Source organism: Lampetra fluviatilis, chromosome 3 (genome assembly GCF_964198595.1).
Source record: "Lampetra fluviatilis chromosome 3, kcLamFluv1.1, whole genome shotgun sequence".
In the NCBI taxonomy this organism is placed as follows: Eukaryota; Metazoa; Chordata; class Hyperoartia; order Petromyzontiformes; family Petromyzontidae; genus Lampetra; species Lampetra fluviatilis.
In genome coordinates, this window is record NC_136277.1 from 23,758,987 (window position 1) to 23,785,861 (window position 26,875).

At 47.4% G+C, this 26,875-nt stretch overlaps 2 protein-coding genes across 2 annotated transcripts in view; one reads left to right on the forward strand and one right to left on the reverse strand.

Annotated features, from left to right (window-relative positions):
* The first annotated feature begins 1,897 nt into the window (after positions 1–1,897).
* On the forward strand, positions 1,898–6,685 carry COA7 (cytochrome c oxidase assembly factor 7). Its single transcript, XM_078885423.1, has 4 exons — positions 1,898–2,015; positions 4,252–4,392; positions 5,056–5,374; positions 5,669–6,685. Exons 1-4 carry the CDS (start codon positions 1,916–1,918, stop codon positions 5,838–5,840), a joined length of 732 nt encoding a protein of 243 aa, XP_078741549.1. The 5' UTR covers positions 1,898–1,915; the 3' UTR covers positions 5,841–6,685.
* Positions 6,686–12,710: 6,025 nt separating this feature from the next.
* LOC144955068 (uncharacterized) overlaps positions 12,711–26,875 on the reverse strand; it is a 15,923-nt gene continuing 1,758 nt past the window's right edge. Inside the window, exons 2-3 of the mRNA XM_078885420.1 lie at positions 15,687–15,826; positions 12,711–15,392 (exon numbers count right to left, since the gene is read on the reverse strand). Of these exons, the coding sequence (XP_078741546.1) occupies positions 14,809–15,392; positions 15,687–15,826 (724 nt within the window). The 3' untranslated portion in view covers positions 12,711–14,808. The remainder of the gene's footprint in view (positions 15,393–15,686; positions 15,827–26,875) is intronic.

Here is a 26,875-nt window from a genome sequence, read left to right on the forward strand (position 1 = left end):
GGGTGGAAACTGAACTTGTCATGCTGCGTGTAAGTCGATCACATTGGCTCTCATGTATTTGGTGAAGAGGACCCCAATGCAGTTCTTCAGGAAGTGTAGTAGGATTCTTTGTTGAATAATGCACCAGGCCTGAGTGCTTGTGAAACGCTCGTATACAATTATAGATGTGCACGTTCTTACACAACTGGGGGAAACAGAGGTGCGGTTAGGCCCTGCCTGTACACCACCCTTAGCGGGAATTTAAAGGGCGCAGATAGTTTGACATGAAATAATTTAACACGAAGTTAACATATTATTCGTTCTTTCGGTAAAGTCACGGAGAAGAGAAATAAATAAATAAATAAATTTCGAATTCTCTGAAATTTTTTTTGCTGTGGTTTCTTCCTGTGGTTTTCACACCTGATGATGACTGCTTGTGTTGCAATCGAAACGTCGTGAGAATTTAATAGTTGTATTTGTATTATTTTATTATTTCCCTTCTACGTGACTTTACCGAAAGAACCAAGAAGATGAATCCCTGCAGTCGCGAAAGCTTTAAATCGAAAAAAAACGAAGTGAACATTAAATTGTCTGGTGATGCTTCTGCGTGCTCAATCACAATTTGTGTTTACATCCTTAAATGTTAAAAGTCTTTTGCGACATTTTGGGCAATGGCACCATTATATTTGCTGGAACGGGCTATTGCCTGAAACGTCGCCTCTTCTATATTTATATTTTGAAGGTCACAGTGTGCTCTTGACAAATGTGTTGAAATTATGTGTTTGTTTTATACTTTAGAATTGCCCAACATTGAGGAAACCTCGCAGTGAGCTTAAAACTCAAGAAGCGGAGTTTGTCGTCAACAAACCCACACTCTAATTACACCGACATCGACTGATTTATTCATAGCTGTCAGCCCCCGATCAAATTTCGATTTAAAGCTTTCGTGACTGCAGGGATTCATCTTCTTGGTTATTTCGGTAAAGTCACGTAGAATGGAAATAATAAAATAAGAAAAATTCTTATTTTATTATGCTTTATTTTTATTATTTTATTATTTCCATTCTACGTTACTTTACCAAAAGAACCAAGAAGATGAGCCCCTGATCAGTGCCCTACATTCTTACAGACCAATTCAGACCTCATTGCTCACCCCCGTGCCCTTATACATCTCAACGTTCATCCTACAAAGTCCCACCACAAGGGGAGAAACACAAATAGACGAACAATGTGTTTGCCAGCTGCACGCCGTATGGACCTGAAAACTCAACATCCCTGTACAAGAACGCGGGGTAAACCGTGCGGTGTCCACAGGGGTGCATCATCATTGTTTCGGGTCACGATTTTTAAAGTTTCGAGGACAATGAGAATCGATTCATCCTTGACAATCTATGAGAATCGATCCAATTCATCACTGGATTCATTTTCAAGGGGGGAGAATCGAATAATTGTTTTGTGGTAATCGAGGTAATCGATTCTTCCGTGATTTTCGTGTTAAGAACACTGGCAGGAATCGATTCACATTTGAAGTTATGCAAAATAATCGATTATAATCCGTAACTCAATAATCATCGTGACGTCGTCGTCGTGGAGAGCATCAAAGAGCTGCCGCTACGCATCCTTAAAAATCCATCTCTGCACAGAATGCTGACATGACGCACAACCCACCAGCCCAGCTATGGCTTATGGACGAAACACTTGGATTAATCGATTAATCTATTTCACATCGGGCGATTTATTTCAGCTCACGATACGTGAGTCCAATGGCCAAATAGAAAATAAGGAATCGATCAACGCTCCAAAGTGATCAGAATCGCCGGCAGTGGAGTAGAAGGGGGGGGGGGAGGAATCGTCACCCGGTAACCTCTCAGCGAGGAATCGATGTGTAGGTAATCGTCTTGAAGTAATCGCTCTCTTTAACGGGAATCGATCCGCGATGTCCGTCGACTTCACGAACGAAGCAGAGGTCCGCGAGTTTCTCAGCGGAATCCGCACCGAGTACAGCTACCAGTGTCTGCGGGAGCGAGAACCAGAGGGTACGGGGACCACACTCACACGGGGACCATGACACGACTACCACACTCACACGGATACCAGTGTGTACGGCAGCGAGAACCAGAGGGTACGGGGACCACACTCACACGGGGACCACACTCACACGGCTACCAGTGTCTGCGGGAGCGAGAACCAGAGGGTACGGGGACCACACTCACACGGGGACCATGACACGACTACCACACTCACACGGATACCAGTGTGTACGGCAGCGAGAACCAGAGGGTACGGGGACCACACTCACACGGGGACCACACTCACACGGCTACCAGTGTCTGCGGGAGCGAGAACCAGAGGGTACGGGGACCACACTCACACGGGGACCACACTCACACGGCTACCAGTGCCTACGGGAGCGAGAACCAGAGGGTACGGGGACCACACTCACACGGGGACCATGACACGACTACCACACTCACACGGATACCAGTGTGTACGGCAGCGAGAACCAGAGGGTACGGGGACCACACTCACGCGGGGACCACACTCACACGGATACCACACTCACACGGATACCAGTGTGTACGGCAGCGAGAACCAGAGGGTACGGGGACCACACTCACGCGGGGACCACACTCACACGGATACCACACTCACACGGATACCAGTGTGTACGGCAGCGAGAACCAGAGGGTACGGGGACCAGTGTCTACGGCAGCGAGAACCAGAGGGTACGGGTCCCCCACTCACACGGGGACCAGTGTCTACGGCAGCGAGAACCAGAGAGTACGGGTCCCCCACTCACACGGGGACCAGTGTCTACGGCAGCGAGAACCAGAGGGTACGGGTCCCCCACTCACACGGGGACCATGACACGGGTACCATGACACCCTTCTAATAGGAACCAGAGGTCACGAATCCCTTTCTCAAACCTTAACGCTTCAAACCAACTCCACCCCTCTATCTAAAACGAACACGACATGTCCCGATAACTCTAACACTGTCCCGAACGCTATTCCTCGCGTAGACACTCGCCACGGCCTTATGTCTCTCGCTACTATCGCTAACACAGACATTAGCCCTGGCGCTACGACTAGCCTGGACACGCAAGTGGACTGTCACATCTATTAAAGGGTGATGATGGGTTCTAGATTTGAAGCTTTCGTGTCTGCAAGGATTCATACTTTTAGGTTTTTTCGGTAAAGTCACGTAGGTAAAAATAAAAATAAATAATAAAATTATAGAAATAATATAAATAACATTTTTTATTTCTATTATTTAATAGAAATAATATAAATACAATTATTTTATTTGTATTATTTGTATTATTTTTTTTTTTATTAAAACTAAATCTTAAAAATGATAGAAATAATAATATAAATAACATTTTATTTCTATTATTTTTATTATTTATTTTTACCTACGTCACTTTATCGAAAAAACCCAAGAGTATGGTGATGGTGGGCTTTGTTCAGCGCAGTCCTCGGTGGCTGGGCAGAGGAATCAAACTCGACACAAGTTGATCCAACCACGACTGGGAAAGAAAGCCACGTGACGCCGCCGTGTTGCTGGCTCAATGTCATCGACATGGCCCATTGTGGACAGTTCGTCTCGAATGCGAAACATCACAAGTTTAAATCTCAGGGGTTTGACTGGCCATCATCATCAATCATGGTCTGCTGCTGGGTGGTCTCTTCAAGCCATCACTCCCATCACTCCCATCACTGTGTCCCTTCATTTCGTGAACTTGTTGAGCGTCACTTTTGTTTTGCTTGTTATCTTGCGTCCCACTTTTTAGCTTTGTTCAGGTATTCCTACACATTTCCTGTAGTTCATTGTCATTGGATGCTATAATGATGATGTCACACGCGAATCTGAGATGGTTAATATTTGATCCATTTATTATTGTGCCATTGTTTCTCCAATCCAATGTTCGAATAATATTTCTAACATTACTGTGTTACAATTTTCGTACAAATCATGTCTCCTTGGCTGACTTCTCTGGTAATGTTTTATCACGTAATACAATCTCACTGTTGTACCACTTTGTGGGAAGTAATCAGTATTTGTCCAACTGTGAGTGTGCCAAATAAATGCAGAATTGAATCCACTGCCTCAGGTTCCCAATTGCAGATAAGTGCTGTCCATTGCTTGGTTGAAAAAAGGAACACCTTGGCTTTGAAAAGAACTCAGATAATGGCTCGGTGGTGGATTATGAACCCCCTGAGACAGCTTTTGTAAGACACACCCTTAAAGGACTCTCTCTCCCACCCACAGGCTGCCATCGTCTGGCTGAGTTCCTACACAGCGTCGAGCGAGACTTCCCAGCGGCAGCCAAACTCCTGCAGCTGAATTGTGAGAAGAATGGCTTCACGAAGAGCTGTGCCAAGCTGGGGACGTACCACGCGCTGGGCAGGGGTGAGCACGGCCACACCACCTACAGCACTAACTCCTAAACAACACAAACACTTACTGTTAGGTTTTTTCGGTAAAGTCACGTAGGTAAAAAATTAAATTAAAAGTTAATTAAAGTAATAATGGAAATAAAATAATAAATCACGACGTTTCGGAGGCAACACAAGTCTCCGTCATCAGGTGGGACCGTCACAGCTAAAATTACTGCATCAATTTTAGCTGTGACGGTCCCACCTGATGACGAAGACTTGTGTTGCCTCCGAAACGTCGTGATTTATTATTTTATTTCCATTATTACTTTTGTTAACTTTTAATTTTATTTTTTACCTACGTGACTTTACCGAAAAAACCTAACAGTATGAATCCTTGCAGTCACGAAAGCTTCAAATCTAGAATTAACACAAACACTACAGCAATTCCTATAATCTAACACTACCGCCACTTAGAACACTACACCACCTGCAACATTAATACTGCTACCACCTACAACACTAATACTGCAACTACTACTGTCAAAATGACAGACCTCATATGGCCGCGGGCCATGTGAAAATAAATCGCAGGCCAGGTAAGGCTCGTGCACCGTGAATTCCCCACCCCTGGTGTATAGGGCAGTAGGCTCATGATTCCTGGCTAATGTGTGCCTGGCGTGTGACCTGTCTCCAGGAGGAGTGGTGGTGGATTTGGCTCGTGCCGTTGAACTCTTCTCGAGGTCTTGCCTGGGGGCGGTGACCCCCGACCCGGCATCCCCAGCCTCCGTTGCCGCGTCCCCAGCCTCCGTTGCCGCGTCCCCAGGCTCCACCACTTTCACCCCGTCCCCTGAGGGCTGCAACAACCTTGGCGAGATGGCCAGGCAAGGCAGAGGCTTCCCTGGTGGGCAGGCCCGTCCGGAGGTTGCTCGCCGCGCGTTTGAGTTGGCGTGTGCCGGTGAGGTCGCCTCCAGCTGCCTCCAGCTCAGCGTCATGCTCATGCAGGCGGAGAGCAGGTGAGACGGAGGCCTTGGTCAACTGGCAATACATTACATGTTATGTAAGCAGACATTCATGTTTCTGTGTGTGCATATGTGGGTCCCTGTATTTGTTACGCGAGTATTTAGGTGTCGGTGAGAGTTTACGGATCTTTGTGTGAGTCTTGAAGTCTATGTTAGTCGATAAGTATTTGTGTGAGTGTATGTGTCCCTATGAGGTTATGAAGTTCTCTATGTCAGTAAATTGCTAATGAGTCTGTGCTTATAATTTTGTCGGTGATGACGATGTTGATGCATCCACGCTGTTTGCAGGGACATGCCGCGCGCCTTGCTGTATGCGGAGCGCGCCTGCCACCTGGGTCACCCGTGGGGCTGCATTAACGCCGGGCGGATGCTTCACCTGGGGGATGGAGTCAAACCCGACCCTGAGAGGGCACGGGAGCTCAGGGAGCGAGCCACGCTGCTCGCCCGGGCGGCTCACTGAGGACTTACGCTTACGAGACACGAGATATGATAAAATAATGGACACTTGAGCTTTCGCCTTCCATCTCACTGACCAGGATTGGCACTAGCAAGGGAAACGCAGTACACGTGGGCACTGAATACACAACACCGATACGCCACAACATGGTATGTGATGGTACACAATACTCCACAAGTACGAACCCGTGTGATATGCATGTACCCATGTGATGCACATGAAACTATGAATCATGTGTATCACGTGTCCAGCTTGAATACAGAACACACGGCACTTGGTGGTTTCAGACTTACTCAGGCTGACAGATTTATCTGACAGAATCCAAAATTTGGGGCCAAGAGGAAGATCTAGTGCCAGGCGGTGGTGATGATGAGCCTGTAAGAGCGGTCCCTGAAGGATTGCGTTAACTGTAACAAGAGGAAGACCTAAAGCCAGATGAGATGCTGCACCCTGCATTGGATCTGACAGAAGCAGGGAAGCAATGCTGATGTTTGGTGACCTCTGCACGGACGGGCTGGTCTTTATAGTATATGTTTTGAACAGATTATTCTTGGGTCTTTTGGTGAAGTCACGTAGATAGGTTCAAAGAAAATAACTAAAAACTACGACGTTTCCATCGCAACGCAAGCAATCATCATCAGGATGTACCCATGTGATGCACATGAAACTATATCAATCGTCATCAGGAGATGACGATTATGTTACCATCGAAACGTCGTCGTTTTTGGTTATTTTTGTTTTCTTTGAACCTATCTACATGACTTTACCTAAAGACTCAAAAATATTAATTCCTGCAGTCACGAAAGCTTTAAGTCTGATTATTATTGTTGGGAATTTTGTCTGGAGAAATAAAGAACACGTGATTGTTCTCTCAGCACGCGTTTTTGGTTATGTGTGAAAGCACATTAGTGGGATTTGGTCGCAGACAGGAGGCCAGTGCTGTGAGCCAGCCCTTGTTCAAAAGAGATGGAACCCCAAAAAAATCAGCTCGTGTAGCTACACTGCTAGCTTGTGCGTTTCCTGGGAAATCTATCATGAGTGAATCTTCATGAGAAAACAATACTGGTAGGAACCTCATGGTTACACCAGCCCACAGGGGATTATTGTGTCCGTCTGTCTGTTGTGCAGGGAGGGGCTGGGTGGGGAGGGAGGGGCTAGGTGGGGAGGGTGTGGAGGGGCTGGGTGGGGAGGGGCTGGGTGGGGGTGCGGCTCGGTGGGGAGGGGCTGGCCACCCCGTGGTGCCCTTATAAAACTCAACGTTTAACCTACTCACGCCGGCTTGTGCCCGTCCTCACAGTCGGCCATATTTGCGGAATACACCACGCCGCCGTTGACCCTGGCCATTGACCGAGCAACCCAACGTTCCTACCAGCTCCCTCCGCAGGAATGTGTTTTAAAGTTTCAGTCAAGAGCTCCCTGAGAATATGCTGAATCACTCCACTTTTGAACACATCCTTGTAAGATCTGTTTGTCGTGTGCTTTCATTTAATGCTAACACAGCCTTTATGGCTAAGTCATCCTCGGGGAGGCTCAGGTTAGTCACCAATTCTATTTGCCCTTTTCATAGCCAGGAATCAAACCCTGGTATTGTATGGTTTATTGTTCAATGCGGTCTGCGATCAAATCACCTGGAATACATCCAGTCGCAGAAAATCATCAGACTGGAGCCTGGATAGTGCTTGGAATGGCAACCACGACGAGCACGCAGGTTGTCACCGGGCCGCAGGGTTCCATAGTGAGCAGACGGGTCGTGCAGCAACACACATCTGTGCTCTTGTGCCTTCAACCTTAACTGACCAGCGTGGTGAAGTATGGTTAAAAAAACAACCTCCATGACCCACATCGTGTGCGGAGGCACACATCAGTAGTGGAGTGAAAAAAGGCCATTCACGTATAGAGTTCAATGAAGCAATTCACTCTCCGTTCCCCTCACTCGCACACAGTTGCCAAAGACTGAGAACAGCCAACCCCTTGATGTGAACGCTTTTTTTAATTGAAAGCCGTAAACGAGCATCAATCACTGGCACTGCATACAGATGGAACAGTCAATCCGAACCGACGACACGATCACAAGATCCACCCACCAGCACAGCCACGATGATGATGGGGAGAGGAGCTGGGGGACAGACCCAGGAAATGTTGTTCAAGGTGGAGAATCTTGAGACTCGAGGTCACATTGGATTTCCAGATCCTTGATACTTTTAAAAGAGACTTGCAGTCTCGGTGGGTACTTAGGCCCATTAAGCAACGTGGCATATCGAAAAAAACACGTCTGGAGGGCTAGACAGCACGTCCACGAAGATCCACGCGTTCGAATGTTCTCGACTGGTTAAATACATGTAACTGAACTTAACTAGATCCAGGAATCTCAATGGGCTCTCCTGGTTAGATAGATGGTGAATTAAAAAAAAACAGTTTTGGGTGTACAGGGGATGGTCCCACGCAGGTGGATTGGATTGCAAGGTTCCATTGAATGGCCACTAAAGTCACGCCAGACCTCATGCCCCTTCATTTGTTTCTGTGGGGGCGTTTTAAGTCGGTCTACACTGACCATCCCAGAGACAGATCGAACGAAAGGCAAAAATGCGAGCTGATTGAGGAATGTTCGAGCAAATGGTGCACAGTTCATGCATCTGCTATTACTGTCTGGACGGATGGTTCCTGACTGTTGCCATGCTATGTTTACCTGGGCAGAAGTATCGATGGGCTGTCCCTCTGTCCTGGTTAAATACAGGCAGGAGTCACAATTGACTGTCTCTCCTGGTCAAATAGACATCTCAATTGGCTCCCTGTCCTGGTTACATAGGGGGCATCAATCCCAGTAGGTTGTCTCGTGCTTTTGCCCGGCTCACTATCCAAAATGAATCTCAGTGGGCTGTCTCGCTTTCGCTCGGTTACATAGAGGACATTGAAATAGATCAATAAGTGCCCGTTCGTTGACCTTCCGTGTCTCGATTTACCTACCATCGTATCAATATCAGATGGACATTCCACTGACACAACTACTAAACACGCACACACGCACATGCACACACACACACACGAATATTCTAAAAGCGGCCACAATGAAGCCTGCACACTTGGCACGCGCGTATTACAGCCGTGTACTTGATTGTGTACGCACACACGCACGCACGCGCACACACGCACGCACGCGCACACACGCACGCACACGCACGCACGCGCACAGACGCACGCACGCGCACACACGCAGACGCACGCACGCACAGACGCACGCACGCGCACACACGCACGCACGCGCACAGACGCACGCACGCACGCGCACAGACGCACGCACGCGCGCACACGCACGCACGCACAGACGCACGCACGCGCACACACACAGACGCGCACACACGCAGACGCACGCACGCACAGACGCACGCACGCGCACACACACAGACGCGCACACACGCAGACGCACGCACGCACAGACGCACGCACGCGCACACACGCACGCAGACGCGCACACGCGGAGTTAGGCACGTGGTCCAAAGTGGTAACGACTTTGCACACAAATTTCTCCGAAAACCCGACGCGAATCGTAATACTTGAACCGGCCAAGGGCTGCCACCCGTAGAGAAATCAGTTCCAGGGCTGACTTTGATCCGGGTCTGTCGGGGTCAGTGACCCAGACAATAACTCCTCAATTGGCACATCGCATCCAGTATACGACTTCTCTGTGACTGCGGCTAATAGCCACGTGCCACCTACTGTACTTCAGTCGACAAGCAGCCCAGAAAAAAAACATTCGGATACAACATTAAAAAGTTCAAACATGTGCCTCTTCAGCGTAATCTTTACTCTTAGTTTTTGTTTTACTCTGTGAATAGCCACTTGCGTGGTTTGACACCGTTGTCGCAAACACCCATATTCTAGGATATATAACTTAAATACAAAGGTGGCAGTTGAACTTAGCAGGATTTTACCTGGAGTGGGTTGGGGCAAGGATGTGTGTGTGTGTGGAGGGTAATGGGCTCTGTTAAAACAACGATCAATTAGATCTGTGCAGCTCTTATTTAGTTTCAGTATTGCCACTTGTTATTGTCTTTTTATGTTCCAGCTACACAAAGGTGAATGTACACATTTCTGGGGAAGGAACTTGCCTAACAAGGCATTTCACAATGTCCACTTCAGAATCTAGTGATAGGTTCACCACAACGCCAACTCCACACCACAGTTTTTGCGACAATCTCAGTGTGCGCAATCATGGCATTGCAAACACTGTCAACAACCTCAGGGGAGTAGTTCTAACAACAACAAAAACATGATTCATAAAGGTTTTTTAGGGGTTAGATCGCGTAAGTATAAATGTGTATAGCGGCCACCACCCGACACAGCCAACCAGTAAGGTTTGTCACGTGAACAAAACGTGCAAATTGGTTACCTCTTCAGCCCACCCGGTGTGTAGGAGAGGATATCCACAACATTTAGAATTTGAGTACGACGTTTTGCTGGTAATTACATCCAGAATCAACGGGCGATTTTTTAAAAGAATTGTGATGAGATCTACCTGCTTCAGGTATTAAAAAGAGCAAGATGTGTTAACGACACAACACATTAATACTGACGAGGTCTAACCCAAAAAAAACTTTCTTATGAATAATATTTGTCGCGAAAGCCTATGTGTCAAAAACACATGAACTGTAACATTAACTCCTGTTGTCCAATAGAAATCACCAATAACGGGGCTGCAGGGTTAGCGCAGTGGTGATAGCCTGTCCCTCGCAGCATGAAGGCCTGGCTTTGATTCTCGACTCGGGTGCCTTTTGGTGTGGAGTTTGTGTGTCCTGCACGTGTTCTACCGTGGGGTTCCTCCAGGTTATCGGGTTTTCTCCCACAGGTAAAAAAAAACCCGTACATTGTAACTGAGATTGGCCCAACATCCCCTTGCTAAAAATAAATTACCTGCAAATGGATTGAAAACTTGGCAGGGCCCTGCAGAAAAACGAGTTTTGTGACTCAGTGAGGCTTTCCTGGGTAAACAATTGTATATAAATACCAGATAATGCGATGTCATTATGCACGCGTGTTACGCCTATAATCGTGTGTGTATTAACAGATAATAAAAGAGGATTGATCCACATATACCAGGATAATCGTGGATCGGCCTGGCCCTGCGGATGAATTTGGTTATGGATAAATAGGCTGCTATTAAGAGGCGTTTCACAGTTTGCTAGTACTGTACTGTAATACACAAATTATTTTATCTTATCAAATATGAAATGAAAAATCTCAAGCCCACTTGCGCATTGGGGGAGGGGGGGGGGGTAAAACAGTGATGAATATATGCAGCATTGTGTTCTTTTATAAAATATGCATACAATATTCCTTAACAGGCAATGAGTGTTTTAAATTCTCCCGTCCTCAAAACACTCATCACAAATTCACACTGATGCACAACTACCGTCGTCATCATCATGATCATCCAGCCGTGGTCAATCTGCTGTTGAATTAAGGATTCCCGAAGCCAATGCCCTCTGTAATGGCCCTGCAATGTAACTGTCCATCGAACACAGGCGTGGCCAACCTGTAACAGAGTTCTGCAAAGCGCCAAGTGTTTTTAAACATATCGTACAACGTATACAACTTTCATTCGTGATTCTTTGCTACTGTGATAGTACGCTCGACGTTACGCCCCTTCGATAGAGCAGCATGTAGTGGAGTAAAGATCCGCACGCGGCTCGGGAGACGCCAGTTGGCCACCGCTGAATCCAGCACCACCTGCACACGAGGCGATCTCTTTGCTCGATCTCGTCTGTGGACGCGCTCTTGGGCATTTCCTCCTCTTGGCTGTCACTCTGTCACTCTTTCTCGACCACCGGCTATCACCCCTTCTAGCGATGTATCCTGCCCAAGCCCAGTTGACTTGTCTTAACAGTCACTATGGTTGCGAGAAATTGCTCGTCTGAGGGAACTGTTACAAAGTGAAAACACCTCGATAAAAGCCTCCCTTTATTTTTTGCCTCTAAATTTCCCTGAAAAGCTAAATCAAACCTTTGCATCTGTGGGTATAAACTGTTTTGTCTGGCAACATTTGTTTGGTATAATTATGAAGTAGCCTGCGTTCAGAGATTTGGAAAATGTCTGAACCAGGTTTTGTTCATTAGCACTGCCAGGCTCAAGCTTTGAGTCTCGGTTTCTTTTTATGGGGGGTGGGCGTTGGGGGGGAACAGCCAAATCAACTGGAAACTGATGTCTGGAAATAAACTTGAGAGCTCGAATAAGGGTGGCTAAAGGAAGCTTTCGCCTGGCATTGGCGCTGAACACTGACAATACTTTAGTCTTCTTCTGAACTTCTCAAGTTAACAGTTAACATTGGAATACATTTTTACCTTAGTCTGGCTCTTGTTAGCCTTCGGCATGCATATTAAAATCTAAGAATACTTTAATCGGGCTCTGTAAGCCTCAAGAGTTGACATTTAACCATAAGAGCCCTATAGTTTGGCTCTGAAGTTTGAAACATTAACACTGAACCCTAGGAATACAATGGATACCTAAGTCTGGCTCTTCGTGCCTCACATTTACACTGGATGCTATATATCATAAGGATGCCTATGGTTCTCTGAATCTAGGAAATGAACACTGGCTCTTAAAAATCCTAAAGGTGCCGTTGACTCTCTGAGCTTCAGATGTTCACACTGAACTCTTAAGAATACTCATGGTCAGGTCATCTGGCTCTATGAGCCTAAGGCATTAACACTAAATCCTAATCCTCAGGTGCCTTAGTCTGGCTCTATGAACTTCAGGCACTGATGAAAACTGGACCCCTTAGCCGGACTAAGGATGCCAAAATCTGGCTTTGTGAGTAACACAACTCGCAGGGAGGTGGCAGGAAGTTGCACTATTCCCATAGACCACAGTTCGTGGGTGAACCACATGTTGTGAAATATAAGACAACACAATACGGGCCATTTAAAGGTGACCCTCGTACTAGAATTGGGACATTTCCCTACCAAATATATTGGCAATAAATTGTCTTTCCCTGCAACACGTGCCCTAAACGTCACACGTGAATATATCTCTCGTGATTGGTTAAAATAAAAGTCACGGATTTGGGTGACGGCTCTGGAATTGGATGCCATGAGGTCACATCATTTTTGTATGGAGCATGTTATTAGCTGCCAAAGTGGGTTTGCTAATTATATCATAGACTGAAAGATTAGTTGGGTCACTGACTGAAGTGTGATTATGTTCGTTCGGGAATAATCTCTAGTCATACTTATGCATAAGTGTGACATTCTGTGGAATGTTAACCCAACAGCATAACCTCGCAGAGTCTTTCAGAAGGATCCTCCTGGGGATGTTTGCCAAATTATTCTACTTTCTCAACTGCCCAGCCACCTTAAACTTCAAGCTACATGTCCAATTTTTTTTTATAAATATATATATTTTTACCAAATAGACATAATCCAACCTGCAGGTCCAGTAGACTGTTGTGACGTTCTTTCCCGTCCCTACTCGACATCTGTGAAAACGAGCTTTATAGCTCATCGGATTCCTCCAGTACAAATACATCTTCTGATTTTGAAAATAGTTTTTTTCAAACCAACTATTCTCAACCTCTGCACTCCTGACCTTGCCTTGATTCCTGCCCAGCAGAGGAATGCTGCACAAGCCAATAGCGAGCAAAGACAACGCGACAAGTCCACTCTGAGCATTTGGCTGGAGAACCAAGACAAACCAAATCTAGACAACCACCGAGAATACGAGCCGACCACCAACAACAATCCTAACCACACGCTCCAACTACTGCCATAACACGAGCCCTACTATCCCCATCTCGGAGCCAACCCAAACACGAGCTCTGCCTCAAACCAACCAGCCAACCAGAGCTGATACCTGCCACTGACCCTCGCCTTAAGCACACTATTCAACCACGTATGTATGTTGCAACTTCTTTCGCACCATACGTTGCCGACCGTGCTAATCACTAGCCCTGCTCCGAACAACACGAGCTAACCAAACACGAGCTCGAACCCCCCCCAAAAAAACCCTCTGGCACTCCCATTAATACTACCCCTAAGGTGTCCAGGAGATGGCAGTGCCGAGCACTCCGCCTCTTCCTCCCGTATTCTCTCCCATATTAAACAACTCAGAAATTGCCAAACATCCCAAGGCAAAGACCCTCCATCTCAAAAGTTTTCAGACTCACTGAGACTTTCCTGGGAAAGTAACTGGCATTACTAATACTGTATTGTTACTTCGATACACTTTAGCTGGCCAAGCATGAGCTGTACCCCCAAAAAGCTACCCCAGTAGCCCCAACCATGCCTGTACCTTAACCCTAACCCTAGCCAAACCTATGGCTCATGGGGTCTGGCCGTATTTTCACTGCGAGTGTTCACGATTTAGGGGTTTGCAACGTGACGGTTTCTGGGTATGGCGGGGGTGGGAGCGTAGGGTGGATAGGATGGCAGTGCTCCAGATAACTCTGGTACTGGGAGTTTTACGGATCAAAAATACTAATGACGGCATTTAAGTGCAATAGGCTGAGCAAATGTTGCCGTACCGCTGGAATTCGATTGGCGGAAAAAACCCCGATGCGAGTAAGTGAAGGAGCAGTCGCCAGATATGTGAATGGCGGGGGGGGGACTGTATTCTCTAATTATGTATTTGTTACTTATCTTCTCCATTATTTATCACACATGTCAAAATGAAAGGGCAAATTATTCTGAAGTGTTTCAACAATTTTGATGATGTTCGTTGCTGACCGCTTGATGTGTTGGGGCCTCTGGGCCTGTGCTCAATAACTGTGTTAATTAAAAAAAAGTGATACACAACCCCTTATCTGGAGCACTGTGGTGGAGATCGACGAGATGGTGGGAGGTGTAGACATGTGGAGATGGAGGGAAGGGGCAGTATGGGCAGAGAGGATGAGGTCACAGGGGTCATGGAGATGCTACTCGGGCCCACTCCCGTCTTGCTCAGGTCTGGTCCCAGCTCGGCCGAGTTTCAAATGCTTGTCGTGTCAGGGTTCACTGTGACTTGGGCCCAGCAAGGGGGACCCGTGGACGGGGGGTCTCTGGAGAGACGGCCCTAGAAGTGGGGAACCTTTCATGGGGTGACTCAAGAGGGACGGCTTTGGGAGGGGGGACCCCTGCATGGGGGTACTGGGGAGGGAAGGATTTGGGAGGGGGGACCCCTGTGTGGGTGTAATGTGAAGGGATGGCTGTGGGAGAGGGGACCCCTGAATTGGGGTGTTAAGTGATGGCCCTGGGAGGGGAGACCCCTTGAGAGAGGGGTTTTGGAGGGATGGCCCAGGGAGAGGGGACCCCTGAATTTGGGGGCTGTTGAGGGATGGCCCTGGGAGAGGGGATCCCTGGACAGGTGCGTTTTGTAGGGACGGCCCAGGGAAAGGGGACCCCTGGACAGGGGGGCTCTGGACGGACGACCCTGGCAGGGTTCTCAGCGCCTCGGGGCGTGACTCGGAGGTGAGGGGGGTCTCGCAGGTCAGGTGCTGCGTGGTGGGCGACGACACGTTCCCCCGGGCGTGCGGTGCGGGTGACAGATCGGCGTAGGCCCCGAGCGCTGGGCGGTCCGGCTCATCCTTTCCTGGGGAGGGTCCCAAACACACGCGGCCTATTACACGGAGCTATCACCGGCGGGGTCACCACACAAGTACCAATGTTTCCATCTCCCCACCATCACTGCCCCCCCTTGGTTCCGCCAATGTTCTTGAGTGGTGAATTCGACTTAGAGATTTCCCAGGACAAATTGAGGACGATCCTGGGAGAGAGAGAGAGAGAGAAAACGGGACATGTGGCAACTACAGTGCCCTCGGGGTTCGAATGAGGTGGAGGAGGAGGAAGAAGAGTAGGAGGAAGAGGAGGAGGAGGAGGGCGGCACCTAGTGGCTGCAGGCGCAGTCCCGAGGGGAGGCGCTGCGCAGGCTTGGTGAAGAGGGAGAAGTAGCAGAGCACGAAGGCGCAGAGCACGAACGCGATGAGGATGAGTCCGGCGATGCCGAGTCCCACGAGGGCGCCCACGCTGCACGCGGCGGGACACACACAAAGACAACAACAACAACAACAAAAAGATCCCCCGGATAGCCTTTGACAGACTGTTGAGCCAAGTGTAATTCGCGAGCACCCGTTCAGGCCGGCACGGCACACGAGGGGGTGGGGGGGGGCAGCACCACGCCCGCCCCATGCTTATTTCGCCCCGTGCTGATGTTTTCACGGAGGCCCAGCACCGGTTCAGATGTTCGTCACCGGTGTTGGCTGTGAGTGAGATTTGAACTCGGATCGCCGGGTTGGGAGTGCAGTGCCCCTGTGCAACAGCATGAAGGCCCTGATGGTGCCACACCCCACCCCCCCCCCATTGCTCTTCTCTTCTGACCCTCTTTGCCTTTTATTTCTCGTTCGTCCTCTTCTCTCTTCGCTTTCCTGTTCCTCTTTCTTGTTTTCCATTAAAAGAGTAACACTTCGTGGGGACGTGAACACTGGTTGTCATATGGATATACACGCCGCCATCACAGAAATGTGGAATGTCCGTCACTGGCTCAGGGCTGCAAACAAGAGATGAGCACCAATGCAGCAATGCTCACTGAAGCAGGAAATCACGTTGAGTATTTTGACACACACACACATACCGCACCTCCGATTAGTACGGTTGGCTACGTACGGTGCGAAAGAAGTTCAACATACATATATACACGAGACAAGTCAGAAGTTGCAAATAACTCTTGTGATTCGATTACATATGTTCGGTTCTTTCGGTAAGGTCACGTAGAAGGGAAATCATAAAATACAAATTTTAACAATAAAATTCTCACGACGTTTCGATTGCAACACAATCAATCATCATCAGGTGTGAAAACCACAGCAATAATTTTTTTGAAAAAAGTGGCGTTTTTTTTCTAAATTTTCTTGCTGTGGTTTTCACACCTGATGATGATTGCTTGTGTTGCAATCGAAACGTCGTGATGATTTTATTGTTTAATTTTTATTATTGTATTATTTCCCTTCTACGTGACTTTACCGAAAGAACCAAGAAGATGAATCCCTGCAGTCACGAAAGCTTTAAATCGAAATTCGATTAAATATCACGATTCAGGCTCATGATATTTCATTTCACCCCGTTGTGGTGTGTATATAATATCTTGTGACTGCAGGTTTTATGCGAACCCACTACAAAGTAGAAAATAATCGAATCTTACGACATATTATTTGATGTGCACATATCGCGAGCGTAAGTGTCCATTCTAAACGACGTATCTGTACTTGAGTGATACATTCTAATCCACGGATACAAATCCACCGACTTTTACTTTTAGTGATTTTATTGATTTAGACTGGAAAAATCCGATGAGCTATGAAGCTCCTGTTCATAGATGTCTAGGGGTGGGTCAGCAAGTTACACAGAGCGGCTGAGCCCTGTACAATACTGTGCAGGGGATAAACAAATGAATCTCTGAAACCAAGGGGCCGTCCATAAATGACGTCACGCACCTAGGGGGGGGCGACATTTGTGACGATGTGTGACGAGGTTTAGAAATGTGACGTCACATCAAAATGCGCAACTTTAAATAAATATAGACAACACGTTCTACTTAATTAAATAGACTTGTTAATAAATGTTTTCTCCTACAACAGCAGAGTGCAGCGCCACATTAAATACGCACTACAATGACAATAGTTTAAAGCGATTTGAAGCATGTTTTATTTTGGGGGGGGGGGGGGCAGAGCTTTGTGACGTCATATTTGAGGAGGGGTCTGACTTTTTGTGACGCCGTGTGACGAAGGGGGGGGGGGGTCAAATGTCGTCAAAAATCGCGTGACGTCATTTATGAACGGCCCCTATGACACGGTAGTTGTGTTTTAAGGTCTCACACTAAAGTTTCAAGATCCTTAACTGCCGAGTCACCTCCCAGCTGGCGATAGCCATGCTGAGCGAGCGAATGGAAATCCCTGCCGAATTCACAGGCACAACAACGACCTCCCTCCCCTCAAAGATCCGTTCCCACACCGTGGCTTTGAACCTCGCGAGATCAACGACATCCCTGCTGCTGCTACACTACCCACAACATCATCAGTGTGGCTGTCATCGCTACTAATAGCTCCGGTCTTATCTCCCCCCCCCCCCCCCCCGACAATTAGGACAGACCCTAACGCCAGACCTTCAGACCCTTGAGAAGAAACTTCAAAGGGCTGGCGCCTTGAAAGTGAAACATGAGCAAAGCGGCCGTGTCTGCAGTTCCGGCCCCAACAGCTCGCTGGCGATTATTAAATGCAAAATGAATCTTGAAGCCTTCCAGCAGAGGTCGCAACCGGGTACCCGATACCCGTACCCTACCCGATACCCGGCTACCCGTACCCGGACGGGTACCCGTTTGCGACTCTGGTGCGGCCGGGTACGGGTAGGCCGTGAGTCACTGGTGAGCAACTGTTTGTCACTCATTTCCCAACGTCTTGTCTCTTCTCACAATTCAAGTTCCTAGAATCAACCCACCCGCGCCTGCAATATGGCTTCATCCCAGAGGTCGCAATCGGGTACCCGTACCCTACCCGATACCCGGCCGGGTACGGGTAGCCGGGTATCGGGTAGGGTACGGGTACCCGTGTTCGACCCTGGTGCGGCCGGGTACGGGGTAAGGAATCAAAACCCGTTTGCGACCTCTGGCCTCCAGGCCATGGTCGCAACAGCTCATATCGTTGGGGAAATGATGCCTCCTGCTGGTGGCACAAAGCCTGGTCCCCTCGACATGTGCACACCGAGACCCCGACATTGCTCGACGGAGCTTGCAAATCCGTCGCCTGTGGCGTCACTCGGGGGGTGCGCACCGCACCGGGTGACACCATCAGAGGGGGTGACATCAAAACGACAAAGTGTTTCAGCAGACATTTCTTTTTTTAATGAAAATGTCTCTGTAGTTAGTTATAACAACAAAAAAATGTTTGTAAGCCCAGCTGACATGTACCGTATCAATATACCTACAAGGCTAAAACTCTATGCTAATTTACTTTTTGAACCTTCTATTTGCGCTCCGGTCAGAGCTGTCATTATTACCCAATTACAATGACGCTTCCAATCACGTGGTTTCGTCCGCACGCGCTACAAGCACGCGCTGTTGTTTTCGTCGCTGGTGGTGTTTTATAGTCGCTGATTTTGACACATTTTCTGGTGTTTTAGCTACAATATTGTGGTAATTAGTATTTGTTAACCTATATCAATAACTTTTTTTGAGATTGAAGTAGTAATTAAAGGAAAAGGAGAAAAATAAAAAGGCTTCCGCTGAGTTACTAATAATGTTTTAACTAATAATGTTGTAATTCAATGTAGAAATATTTTACAAAAAAACTCCTTAAAAATTTTTTTTAACGGTTTTATTAACAACTTCGTTTAATTCACGGTCGAGAAGTTCGTCAATGGCGCCTGAGACACGTGGCGCCTGCTTCTTGGGCGAAGCGATTCGAGAGTTTAGGGACCGCGGCGTTTTTTACCCACACAAATATTTTTCAAATAATATGGCGTCCATACAAAATGTAAATTGCTTTAAAGTTGCGAATTAATTGATTAATTGATACCTTTTTGATAGAGGCATGCATTGTCACCGGATCTGAGTACGTGTGCACAATTTGGAATTGATTGGACAACAGGAAGTAGACTAACTTTTGATTACAAAGTAAAACCGTTGAAAAATGTTTTTGTTAGTATTCATATAATCTAAGAAATATTACATTTAAGCATACTCTTTGGTTCGTTCTGTAAAGTTACGTAGGTAGAAAAATAAAATAAAACCAAAAATAATATATCACGACGTTTCGATCGCAACACAAGCGGTCGTCATCAGGCAGAAAAAAATAATCCGGCAGTGGAACTGCTGAACCAGCGAGAGAGCTGTTACAACAAGAGGCTATTTATGTGGCGATGGGCAAGAAAGCGGGGTCTGAGCTGGAAAGTAATTTCATCCCCGGGCGCAAGCACGTCAGTTGTGTTAATGGAGGAGATTAGGGAGAAATAACGGAGAGAGATTAGCATCAAATGAGCTCCCGTCGCCGCATAAGAGTATCTCGCATATGCGCACCACAGCAGTGTTAATGGGAGATTGGCACTATGTTGATGGGAGAGATTAGGCAGGGAGATTAGGAGGATTAGCAAGTTAATGTCATGTCTATGTGTAACGCAAGCTGCGGCGCTGCTAACTGCGCTGTGAGAGGCAAGCGCGTCCACGCAAGAAGTGAACCACCATAACGGTGGTCGCGTCAGTGAGACACAAAGCCCATCACACAGCCAGAACCATCGATACATCGAGGCTACGGGAGCAGAGGTGGCCATGAGACCCCAGCCCGTTTATGCAGAGGCACCCAACAGGGCAATGCAACTCAGAGAGTCGGAGATAACAGCCAAACGGCAGGGAAGAATGGAAGCACCACAGCAAGTTACGACTTTGCCTGGTAAATAACGTCCTTCCAATGATTGCTCAGCTTATACCCATCTTCTCGGTTGAAATTGTCTCCGTGTTTATAGATCTGGATGGCTTCATGGACACATCTTTGAAGGTAGCCCGAAGGTTTGCAGAGTACCTTGGTCTGCAGAAGAACAAGGAGTGGAAATTGAAGAATTTGAAGCAGAAGAGAGTGCTGAAAGTGGCTCTAGCCATGATACTGTAAATGAGATGAGTAAAGTTAAGGAGAAAGATTGGCTAATTTTACGTGATGTTTCTTTCTGGGAGATACCAGTTCCAGATAATTTTCGAGTTCAAATCATCAAAAGGGGAAGTGCTTCTTTCCAGACCAAAGATGAGCCTTTCAGTGTTGCGGCAAGGCAAGATGCACAAGCAAAGGGAGATGTGCGCCAGCTTTCAAAAGAGTGTTTTTACAAGGTGATGCCAAATGGCGAGAAAATTCTGCGGTCATGGATAGTTTACTCACTCGTCAGCATGAATTTATACTGTTTATACTGCCGACTGTTTGTCGTTAGTGCTACAGATACGATATCCAAATTTGTAACTGGGTTTCAGAAGAGGTGGAAACTGAGCCCGAAAGTGCATAACCATGAGACATCCTAAGAGCACCTACGTTTCCTTGAACAGTGGAAAACTTTGGTAGGAGGACTGAGGCTGCACCAAACAATTGACGCCGAAACTATTGCTTTGATGGAAATGGAGAGGAAAAAGTGGAGGGACATCTTGCACAGATTGCTTGATATCACATTGTTTCTTGCCAAGCAGAATCTGGAATTCCGTGGCCACAAGGAAGATGAATGTTCATTGAATAAAGGGAACTTTCTTGAGATGGTTGAGACGCTTTCAAAATATGATCCAGTGCTGAAAGAGCACCTAATGAGATTAAAGCGGAGCACATGTAAACTTAAAGTATCGGTCTCTTATCTTGCACCAAAAACTCACAATGAGTTTATAAGTGCCCTGGCAAATCATGTGAAGAAGCTCGTCATGGACATAAAGTCTGCGAAGTACCTTGGGATCATGTTCGACAGCACACCTGACATATCACATACTGACCAGATGTCCGAAGTGATCAGTAAAAATCAACAATAGGAAAGTTGAAGTGAAGGAAGTATTTCTAGGATGTTTCCCTTGAAAGTGAAAAAAAGCTGCTGACCTCAGTTCTGACATTCTTAAAAAACTTGAAGGTGATGGACTGGACATAATGATGTGACGCGCTCAAGGTTACGATAATGCTGCCACTACCGCTGGAATCCATGGAGGTGTACAAGCCCTTCTTCAGGAAAAGAACAAGAAAGCTATTTTTAATGGATGTGTGGACCATTCGCTTAACTTGTGCGGTCAGCACTCTTTTGCTGAAAATGCATCGTGTGACATTTCTTGGAATTCTTGAGACAATGTTTTCTTTCTTTGCTGCTACCACCCATCGATGGATGTGTTAATTGACCATACTGGAGTGTCAGTGAAAAGGCTATCAACAACACGCTGGAGTGCTCATTATGCTGCAGTTAAGCCAGTTAAAGAAAAGTTCGATAAGTTTGTGGCGGCGATTGAAGCTCTTTGTGATCCACAGGCAAATTTGGACACAAGAGGAGCAGCACAAGGTCTTTTGCCTGCTGTCTGTGATTTCACTTTACAGTGCTACCTGTACTTCTGGTGTGATGTACTTCAGGAAGTTAATCTTGCACAGCAGTACCTGCAGACTAAGGGCTGAACTCTCGACAAGGTGGTGACAAAGCTCGAGGCGCTAAGACTTTTTTTGCACGAGGAGTGCAGTCACCTAGTGGAGCATTCAATTGAACAGGCGCATTTAAAATCAGACGAATATGGAATTGCAGTAGAGAGAAAAGCCAGGTTCAAGAAGATGGCAGGGGAGCATGCAATAAGAAAATAAGAGGGTGATGCTTGAGTGCATTGATGGCTTTCATTCTGAACTCCAGATCAGATCAAGAGCCATCAAGAAAGTAGTAGCCATATTTGAGAATGTTCAAGCGAAGAGTCTCCTATCTGCCACTGAAGAAGAGTTAAAGGTGTCCATTCCCAAATTGACCACTTTCTATGATGAGGTATCCGAGAGTGAGCTTTTAATAGAAATACCAAAGCTGAGAAGGCACCTGAAAGCAGCAGAGATTGATCTGGAAGAAGCCAAAGATTGGGCAACATTAAACGTTTTGACATTCATAGCTGAATGGGACTTCGTAGAATCTCTCCAAACCCTTTCACTAAGCCTAAACTTATTTCTGACGATCTGTGTGTCTGTGGCTTCATGTGAGAGGAGCTTTTCAAAGCTGAAACTTATAAATAATTATTTGCGATCTACAATGGGACAGTCAAGGCTTTTAGATCTTGCGACATCAATTGAAAGTGAGTTGGCGAGAGGCATTTATTTCGATGAAGTGTTTCACAAGTTCGCAGCTTTGAAGGTCAGGAAAGGAAAGTTCTGATTTAGTCGAGATGTTCACCAAGTGCTGAAATGTTTGTGTTTTTGTTCCTGTTAAATTTTTTGGTATTATTTCATTTCTGAGTATATTTCCATATGCATTTGTCCACAACTTCTACATTATTTGGGCCGTTATTGATTATGCAAACCTAATCCATGAATGTATCTCATGTAACGGTAAAGTTGAATGTTAAAATTAACATAATTTTGATGTAGTTCTCAAATGTTTTTACTTCGAATTCTATTGTTTTCTTCCCGAATTTTCACTTTAACCACATTAAACTATGTAAATGCAGATACAAAGAATCCAGGCCATTCTGAGAAAGAAGATCGGTCTACAAATGTTTCAGCTGCAGCCCCATATTCTGGGGACAACTGTAGATAAAACAAACAAACACACACACTGCTGGGGACCACTCGTGTTTACCCATTAAACAAACACATGCGTTTGGAACCATTCGACCCAACGTTGACCCGACGTACGTTTTCGTTCAATGTTCACTCGGTGCTTTTGGTGTTCAGTCAGTGCTGTGAGCTGAGGCCGGTTTACACCACAGCACACTCCCAAGTGGCCGTGCACATTTGGCTCAACGTCCGCCGCAGTGGCGAGATATTAACTACCTCGCCTGGTATACAGGAGGTCGTGGGTTCGATCCAGACCGTGACACCTGCTGTACATTTGAAGTTTGCATGTCCTCCTCCTGGTCGCGTGAGAATTTCTCCGGTTCCTCCGATTGTTTTTCCACCTCCACATTCAGAATGAACGCGCGCTTCGACTGGTTTGTCTGCCATAAATTCCCACGTGACAAGCCGCGCTATCATTTGTGGCCAGGTCGCTTCTGAAAGAGAGCTGGACAGCTCGGTGGACCTTCCCTGGTAAGTTACAAAACACCGCTATACGAATCCGACGGATCCAGCGTCAATCGCGCAGTAGCCAGGGCCAGTCAAGTTCAAGTTCATTGATTAGGTATAGCCCCGTGAGCCATTCGGCCTTTGAATCGGGTGCAACCGCAACAAACAAAAATCAAAAACATGAACAAGAAAACATCTTAAAGTGACTATGTGACTGAGTGCAAACAGAAAATCCAAGAAAAGACAGCAAAATATTGCAGAAAAAGCACCGTACACCAACGCAGTGTGCAAAAATCCCAGTGGGATGCAATTCAAACAACAACAACAGCAACCACAAGACAACTTAGATTAAGGCCATCAGTCTAACTCCGTACTCCAACAAACAAACGTGGCCAAACCGAAAAACTTTTCGAAAATGACCCAAATAAAGCCACGAAAGCAAAGCAATGAAACAGTCGAAGGCGCTCTCCGTGCGCCGCCATCTTCCTCCTCCTCCTCCGGCTTCCACGTGGCGCACGCGGCTGACGTCGAGACGGAGAGACGCGCGCGTGTTCTTCTTAATGAGGGTTTCCACGGAAACCGGCCTGCACTCTCACCCTCTTTCGCTTCGTTCCTATTTAATTCTCCATTTTCCCTCGAACCAATGCCCCATCTCTTCACAAAGTGCCTGTGACGTGCGCGTGCGTGCGTGCGTTTGAATGTTGTTTGGTTTTTGCGTGTGTCTCTGTGTGTGTGTGTGTTAGGGTGTATGTCTGTTGTTGCGTGCGTGTGTGGCATCTGTTGACTCGGCCTCAAATGAGTACCTGGTGCTGTGTGTAGACATCGGCACTAGGGAGACAAAGGCGGCCGGGCGTGCTCGCTGGTCAACCCCACCCCAACCGTGTTGGCCTTAATCGGTGCTCGCTAACAGCACTTGCCCCTACCCGGGGGATGTTTGTGTGTCGGTATGCACTTCTCTCTCTCTCTCTGTGTTTTTTACGATCAGAGGAAACAAGAAGATGCTCGGTGTAGTCGGCACTTTGCTTCGTTCATCATTTCGGTTTTAATGCTTTGCTTTATGTAACCCTCCCCTTTTTAAATGAAATATTTGACAAAAGATTTCACACTCAGCTCTCTACCCCCCTCCTCTCTCTCTACCCCCTCTCTCCCTACTCCATGCCTATGTCCCCCCTATGTTTTCTATGTAATATTTGTAATAATTTTATTATTTTCTCTCTCTCTCCGTCGGTGACGGAGCACGTGGATTATAAAGCAGGAACCCGCGACGATGTAGAGACTCTGATGATTTCATAAACCGATTAATTCAGACGGAAATATTTCTTCTTTTCTTCATATGAATGCCGAAAAGACAATTACTAATCTCGCCTCAACCCCTTGTTCCTCACCACTCCCGCGTCTCTAAACGTCATCACTCCCTCACCACCACCTCACCCGTGTCGCGTGACGTCATCACTCCCCCTCCACCTCACCCGTGTCGCCTGACGTCATCACTCCCTCTCCACCTCACCCGTGTCGCGTGACGTCATCACTCCCTCACCACCACCTCACCCGTATCGCGTGACGTCATCACTCCCTCACCACCACCTCACCCGTGTCGCGTGACGTCATCACTCCCTCTCCTCCACCTCACCCGTGTTGCGTGACGTCATCACTCCCTCTCCTCCACCTAACCTGTGTGGCGTGACGTCATCGACCCCTCCTCTCCTCACCACCCCCGCGTCTCTCGACGTCATCACTCCCTCTCCTCCCTCCCTCTCCTCTACCTCACCCGTGTCGCCTGACGTCATTACTCCCTCTCGACCTAACCCGTGCCGCGTTACGTCATCGACCTCTCCTCATCCCTCCCGCGTCTCTTTTGACGTCCCTCGTCCCCCCGCTATGTAACGTCTTCCTTGGCCACGTGCTTCGAGACGCTCTCCATGGCTGTTCCAGTGGAATCTCCATCTGCTACCGATAAAATGGGAGGCCGATCGATGCACGGGGGTGCAGTCAAGGGACGGCTTACGATTTGGTCAACCATGCCATGTATGGTAACGATCTGTTAATTAGCGCTCACTCCTCTGCATCGGAGTGGGATGAGATGCCACTGCCGAAGCTGGTGGTGGTGTGTGATGTACGAAGAGACCGGCGCCTTTACCATCAGCAAACACAAAAGCAAAGCGCCTCTCTGGGTGTTTGAAGCCATCAAATACTCCAACCCTCCAACCCTCTGTCTGGGTGTTTGAAGCCATCAAATACTCCAACCCTCCAACTCTCTGTCTGGGTGTTTTAAGCCATCAAATTATCCAACCCTCCAACCCTCTGTCTGGGTGTTTTAAGCCATCAAATTATCCAACCCTCCAACCCTCTGGGTGTTTCAAGCCTTCAAATACTCCAACCCTCCAACCTTCTGTCTGGGTGTTTGAAGCCATCAAATACTCCAACCCTCCAACCCTCTGTCTGGGTGTTTGAAGCCATCAAATACTCCAACCCTCCAACCCTCTGTCTGGGTGTTTGAAGCCATCAAATACTCCAACCCTCCAACCCTCTGTCTGGGTGTTTGAAGCCATCAAATACTCCAACCCTCCAACCCTCTGTCTGGGTGTTTTAAGTCATCAAATTCCCCAACCCTCCAACCCTATGTCTGGGTGTTTGAAGCCATCAAATACTCCAACCCTCCAACCCTCTGTCTGGGTGTTTTAAGTCATCAAATTCCCCAACCCTCCAACCCTCTGTCTGGGTGTTTGAAGCCATCAAATACTCCAACCCTCTCGACTCAACATGACGAGAAGTGAGGCAGTTGTGGAATATCAAAGTTTCCGTACATGGGCAGTGACGGTCTCACTCCGAATGAGCCGAGCAGTATTGTAATTTCCATCAGCTGCATAACGCCGTGTGGAAGCTACCTGCCCTAATGCTCCCACACGGAGCCCCGGGTCTTCTCGGCCAGTTATGCCACCATTCTTTATACCTGCGAAACGTGGAGCCCTTAACAGGGAAATCTTCGCCGGTTTGAAACGTTCAGGCTCGCCTGCCTAAGACCCATCCTGCATGGTCTGGCGAGACTTGCTTGTGTGACGAGCTCGCAGATCCACGAACGATCTGGACTCAGTCCCCAGCGGCGAACTCCTCTGGCAAGTGAGGCTGCGTTGGCTGGGTCATGAAGCCCGCATTGGCCAGCCACGCTCAAACATCATCGAGGAGGCCGCTCTCTTCCTATCTTACACTTACATGCTAATTTCTCACGTTAACATCACCAGCCCCGGCCACTTCCATTTTAAAATAGTCTGCCCCAGCAGCAGCAGACCATGCTTTCCCACCTGATGACGGACGCTTGTGTTGCGCCCGAAACGTCGTG

Excerpts from the sequence above, each read along its gene's own strand:
- COA7 (XM_078885423.1), top strand. The coding sequence starts at position 1,916 with ATGTCCGTCGACTTCACGAACGAAGCAGAGGTCCGCGAGTTTCTCAGC. Across the intron at positions 4,393-5,055 it reads GTACCACGCGCTGGGCAGGG|GAGGAGTGGTGGTGGATTTG; the intron begins GTGAGCACGGCC and ends ACCTGTCTCCAG. Across the intron at positions 5,375-5,668 it reads CTCATGCAGGCGGAGAGCAG|GGACATGCCGCGCGCCTTGC; the intron begins GTGAGACGGAGG and ends CGCTGTTTGCAG.